General features: G+C 45.6%; 1 protein-coding gene across 2 annotated transcripts in view; it reads left to right on the top strand.

Moving 5' to 3' along the window:
* Positions 1–6,557, top strand: part of Dscam (DS cell adhesion molecule) — a 579,765-nt gene that overhangs the window by 458,642 nt on the left and 114,566 nt on the right. For both annotated transcript variants that reach the window (XM_031364533.1, XM_031364534.1), the window contains exon 16: positions 3,497–3,567. In XM_031364533.1, coding sequence (XP_031220393.1) covers positions 3,497–3,567 — 71 coding nt within the window. The remainder of the gene's footprint in view (positions 1–3,496; positions 3,568–6,557) is intronic.

The raw sequence follows: 6,557 nt of genomic DNA, 5'->3' as shown, positions 1-6,557 counted from the left end.
CCCAGTGGCTGGATGCTGGGAAGTAACTTTGATGCTAGGAGAGTCTTTTTAAACATGGATTAGTAAACCCACAGGTCTCAGTGCCCCAGATATACTGCTGAGTCAAGACCTGTTGAGGAGAAGGAAGGGGCTCTGGTCTCACATCTGCAAAGTGCTCTATCCCTTCCAGAAAAGGACTCCCTCTGGACTCAGCTCCTGAGAGACCATAGGAGGCCAAGAGCACAGGCAACTTGGATGCTAGGGTCTTGGATGCTTGGATAGGCACCTCTGTGGAAATAACCGCTCTAGAGGCTCCCCGGCAAGGGCAGATTTGACGGAAGGAAGTTAAAGCTGGAGAGCAAAGGCTCCGTCAGAGCTGTCGGGAACCTGCGCACTTTTACTCCGCTGAGGCACTGGACATGGAAAAGATACACACGAACAGAAGAACACGAGGGAAATGGCAGAAGGACCCTATCCAGGGAGTGACTGGGATACATGGGAGATTCCAAGTGCTTGGAGCCACACCTCCTTTTAAAGAGTCCAAGTCAAGGCCAGACTTCATGTTTGGTACCACAGCAGAAAGTGGGATAGGATTTGTGGCCAGGGTACAGCAGGGTGCCAGGCTCAGGGGTCTCTGATGCTGACATAGAAAGCAGAGGACAAGCTGGTGGCAGACTTCACGGAATACCTGAACACCCCTGGGAATGAAACATGAGTTAGAAAAGCAGGCCATGGGCTGCAGTTTCCTCCTGCTCTCTGCAGTCCTTGGGCACGGAAAACCCACCACTTACTCTCAGATGCTTAGCACTAGAACACAGGGAGCTCTGTCTTCTAGGCTTAACACCTGGCACTGCTGCCATGGTCCTTTGTCCCTCTCAAAAGCCCTACTCTGTGAGGCTCAGCTGTCCTTCTGCCCCCATTTCCTGGCAGCTCTCCACCTCCTGTCTTCTCACTGACTAGCAGCTTAAGCATCCATCTTTCTCATCTCTCTTTGGTGTTATTTTATTAAACTGGGCTACACAAGGCCATTTCCATGCAATATGTTTTTAGTCCGCCTACCCCACCCTCCTCTTAGACCGCCCCTCCCATTCATTCCCTTTGCTTACCTAGACAGCTACATTTTTTTCACATCATCTATACAGATCCGATTTCATTTTTCTATTTAAACTCTCTGCCTAGCAAATGAGAAAAACGTGTGATTATTGTCCTGCGATAGAATGTATTTGCTTATGTGGTCTGGTCAGCCTTCCTTGCTTTGCTCTCCATGGGGCCGAGTAGAATACCACCATGTATCTAAGCCACAGTATCTCCATCCATTCCTCTAGTGATGGATACTAGGTTGGTTCCGTAACTTAATTATCATGAATAGTGCTGTGGGAAACATGGATGGGAGGGGGGTCTGGAGAGATGGCTCAGAGGTTAAGAGCACTGACTGTTCTTCAAGAGCTCCTGAGTTCAATTCCCAGCAAACCACATGGTGGCTCTCAACCACCTGTAATGGGATCCTATACCCTCCTCTGGTATGTCTGAAGACAGCTATAATGAACTCATACACATAAGGCAAAACAACAACAACAAAAACCAACAAAATAACAACAACAAAACCATGGATGAACAAATGTCCCTGTGGTATGGTGACTGTTGGGTAAACATCTGGAAGCAGGTAGTTGGCTTGTGTGGTAGGGCTCTGCTTTTAGTTCTATGAGAATCCTTGAAGCTGACTTTTGTAGCCTCTAGCCTAGCTGACTTTCTGAGCAGCAGGTATAGTACTCCCTCTGTCCCCTGCCTACTCATATCCAGCCAGTGACACTTTACTCCTCCCTCACTGTTTCTAAGTTTCCTGAAGCTACCTTCTTTAGCCTGTCCCCAACCCCAGGGATAGGGGGTGGGGGTCCCTGGCTCTGAGCTACAGAGCACACTCGTTTCCATGGGCTACAGCCACTTCCTAAGCTCTTGCTGTGGGCCTGCAGCCTTCCCCTTCTTTACTGCTTTGATTCTAATACTCAGTCTTACCGTCATATAGAGTCAACCCTCAGAATCCCCAAGGTCTGTATCTACAGGTTCAATCTTCAAGTTAGAAATAGTTTTAAAGATTGCATCTGAGTTGTACACACACATAGACTTTTCTTCTGGCATTATTTTGTAAACAGCACAGAATCACAACTCTTGGCAGGGCCTTTATGTTGTATTAGGTGCCCTGAGCCCCCTAAAAATGGTTTAAAGTACACATAAACATGGGCATGTGTTTTCTGCTGTTTTATAGATGACTTGACCGTTGTTGGTCTTTTTCTGTCTGTTTTGAGTAAAGAGACAATGATGTTTACACCTGCTTTCTTACAACAGAAAAAAACAAATCTGCCTCTGGTATGTACAGCTGTCCTGCTTCCGGACCACTTCTGTCTTCAACCAGATGGTATTCTTTAAGTTGACCTGTGGTCTTTCTGGCTTAGAATCCTCCCTCCTAAAAAATGATAATTATAGTGTCATACTTGGGTTTTGTTTGTTTGTTTGTTTATTGAACCTACTGTTTTAATAGCATCCCTATGATGTAAGTTTATTCTATGACATAGAAAGGAAACTGAGTCACAGAGATGTTATATAACTTACATAAACCAGCACAGCCAATGAGAGGTGCAGCCTAGTAGGAAAGCCACAAGCTCTGGACTTGCAAGAACACCACGACACGAATCTCTTTGAGCAGAAGGAAACCATCTTCCTCTGCACTACGGATTGCCTAGACCCAACCTTTGAACTCCTTACCCTCCCTTTGCCTATGACCACTTCATGATCAGTTCTTGTCTCCTTTGTGGCTTTTTCTTATTGGCACCCTGCTATCTCCACACTGGCAGAAATGGCTCTTTTGAGTCTCCTCAATCTCTGCTAGCTCTGATTTAGAGAATGAAAACTGGGTTGGAAACCACTTTCCATCTACTAACATATCCCAGTTATGAACTGCCCAACTCTTACTGATGTGACTCTCACCACTACACAGCCACAGTGGCTAGAAATGGATGGTGACAAACGACAAGCTCGGTGTCATCTCCATATGTGACCTGAGCTCCTGCCTCATGAGAACCTTTAACTGTAAAGTATGTGGAACTAGAGTCATCATAGACACCCTCACAGAGGAGTCCTGCCCTGAGCACCTTGGGGAACCACAACTCCACATCACTTAAGGCTTCTAGAAGCAGAGAAGGGTCCTCCCCTACAGCCCAGAGTTGTGTAATGAGTGTGTGTGTGTGTGTCTGTCTGAGATTACTACTTTGCCCCTTACTTCATCTAACTTGGGGTTATTAATCATATAGCCAAAGGCATACTGAGGAAGGGTACATGGACAGGACCCTGGGATTCATGTGTCCATGAATGAATAAACAGAAAGCAAATACTGTACACTGACTACAGCTGCTTTTGCCTACTGGTCGAGAACAAACTTCCCTATGCCAGATATAGGGGCCAGTAGTTTGGGTCCTGTTCTGAACCTATGTCTAACCTGCCTGTGTGCTCTTGGTCCCTACAGCTCCTGATGGTCCACCTCAGGAAGTTCACTTGGAACCCACCTCATCTCAGAGTATCAGGGTTACCTGGAAGGTAAACTGAGCCAACGCATGTGTCTTTGACACTTTTCTTAGTATGTAAGCATCGTTACTCTTGTCATAATGCCAGGATACTAACCTTTTATCTTTAAAAAAAAAATCTTTTTTCAAATTAGATTTATGGCATCTCTATGTATATATGTGCATAGTCACATCTAATAGAGCCATGGTTGCTGGACGACCAGGATTCATCCTGAGACATATGTCCTTGGGTGTTTTGTCATTGTGGAATTATCATGGAATGTACTCATATGAACTAAGCTGGCTATGATGTCTCTAACTCCTCAAATTCTTAGAATAGTCATTACATATATGCTTGACCTGTCATCAAAACACTGTTCTATGACATAAGCATGTTTGATATCCATAATTTAAATTCCTCCATAGTAAATTGTCTATCTCCAAAGAATGAAGTTGCTCTGTCTTCCTTATTTTATCATTAGAATTTGATCAAGTTTCCTAGGATCAGTCTCATGCAGATAGTGAAGCTGATACACCCTGACTGAGTGCTGTAACTTCATCATAGCAGAAAGCCTCTAAGGGCTTCATAGGAGTGAAGACAGTACTGTATAGTCTATGGTACACAGTGGCAGGAGGGAAAGAAACCTCACTGTGCATTAGCTAGCTGCTGCCCTCGAGAAAGCACTTGGGTTTTCCTGACCATGGACATGAGCCTTGCAAGCAGCTGCCTCCCAGGTAGTCCCTGACTGTGGTTATAGATACAGACTAGTTGCTGTTTAGCTTGTCGTGGGATGCCCTGACCCAGAGCAGAGCCTGCCTTAAAGGTAAACTTTGTCAGTGAAGGAGGTATTAGTATCATAGACCAGTGCTTTGAATTGCCACTGTCCCACAGATATGCAAGTTCTGGCACTTAACATGTGGGTGAGGTACACTGGAAATTAGCCATTTGTTTGAGGATGTACTTGGCAATGGGTCAAATGCTGCTTTATCTAGGGAACTGTTATTGGATCTGTGCTTCCGTGAAGATGTACCGACTGCTTCTGGTTTGTATTTGTGTCATAGCATGGTTTTCTCTTCTTGCCCATTCTTCCCTCTCCTTTCCTTCCCTCCTCTCCCTTTCCCCTTTCTTCTCTTTCCTTTCTCTTCTTTTTCCTATTGAGCATCTCATAAAATGATGACCATGTGTCACAGAAATAGGTTTCCACTGAGGGAGTACATGCCACCTCAGGTATTAACATGGATTAATGTGGGGAGGCCCTGTGTGTCAGCTTTTTTAGCCCTGGCCAATGAGCTGTGTTTGCAGCGGGCAGCAAGAGAGACTGTGTGTCGTGGGAGTATGACTGAGCCATCCTCAGGCTTTGTGACCATCCCACTCCTGTGAGCACCACACGCTGTACAATAAAAGGCTCTCAGCATGCCCTAACCCTGTACACATCCCAGCCGTGCTACAAACAGAAGCTGGCTCAGTCTACCATGAATAGAGGCTCTGAAGTTTCAGCCAATTGTTCCATACATCTACTTGCATTTGGTTACTGGAAAGAACCAGATATTACTGTGGGCCTTGAGAGGGGATTTGGGAAGGGCAGAAGTCCTGTATGAAGGATGTGTCTGTCTGTAGAATATATACCTCTTATAGTTAAAATTGGAAACTTCTGGAGCCTTGAATTGTACCCCAGTGTAAAAATCTGTAGTCAAAGCCAGTGCATTACAGCTAAATTTCTTTCTACAGCCAAAGGGATAAAGGTGCTGTAGGCTTCAGAGCTTACCTAAGACCACCAGTTAGGTGCTGTGTGGGTGTACAGTCCTACCCGCAAGCATCCATTGCCAGACTCTTGGGCACACTGATGATCAGTCCTGCTGAGTGAGGTATAGCTGCTAGAGACTCAGGAAGACTAGCTTATTGCTCCACCTGATGATATAAAAGACTTTAAAGGGCATTACTGTTTCAGGCAAGCTGTGGACTGATCTAAAGGACATGCAGAGACAGTGTATGCTATTAAACATGCCTCTCTGTTGATAGAAGAGTTCAGAACATGCATTTTGTTTAAGGAGCCTACAGAAGGAAAAAGGGAGAGGTGAGGGAAGACTGGAGACAGGGAGAGCATAAGCCAGGAAGACAGCCCCTGTGTCTGAGATGAGGTGTGAATATGAGTGGAATGGTGAGAACCTAAGATGAGGACTTGCTTACAACCAGATAACTAGTCAGGACAGACAGATGTGCCCACTGTGAAGAGAGGAGAGAAGGGCTCTTGGGTCTGAGTGGGGAAAACAGCCATTTTAGAGATGACATCCTAAAAAATAAGAACATCCTAAAGGGTTTTCAATGTTAAAAAAGCTAGGCATTAAGATTTTAAAGTATTGTCTCCTAAGTAGCCCTTCTTCTGGATCTCTGTTATTAAAGAAAACTTTACCCTTTTTGCTTTAATTATTTCTCTTACCAAAGAAAAGAGCCAGATTTTAAATTTCTCAGGTCTAGTTGAGGCTGCCCATGATCTGAGACTATGACTAATCCCATAGACACTTGAGGGCTCCAACATCAGGCCCCACCACCCTTCTTAGGCTAGGACCCTTCCTTGCTCCACAGCCATCCCCATCCCCAGAGATCCCAGGTGCCTTCCTTCTCTGTCCTCCTTCACAGAATACCAAGTCACCCCTCTGCCCAGTGCTGGAGTCTCACATCTCACATTATACGTGACTCTCCGAGAAGGCAGGGGTGTCCCCAACATGGGATTGTTCATGATATTTCCAACACACTCGCTGAACAGCTCGTCTCCTGTGCATCTACCTCCTCTGTGGGTCAGTGGGCTCTTTAGAGCCTTGTCTGTCACATCATGTAGTAGATGAGTGAATAAGTAAACCAGAGAGTAAAGGAGTGACCCAGTAAGAGAGTGAGTGAGTGACTGAGTGAGTGAGTTTATGGGTGGCTGGTGAATGTGTGAAACCAAACTGAAGAGGTAGGAAGGGAGGCAGGGAGGGAACTACAGAGGGAGGGAATGAAGGAGGAAAGAAGGTAGTGGTCATGTG

Source organism: Mastomys coucha, unplaced genomic scaffold (assembly GCF_008632895.1).
Source record: "Mastomys coucha isolate ucsf_1 unplaced genomic scaffold, UCSF_Mcou_1 pScaffold12, whole genome shotgun sequence".
In the NCBI taxonomy this organism is placed as follows: Eukaryota; Metazoa; Chordata; class Mammalia; order Rodentia; family Muridae; genus Mastomys; species Mastomys coucha.
The sequence above is the reverse complement of the archived record's forward strand: the minus strand, read 5'-3'. Positions and strand labels throughout refer to the sequence as shown.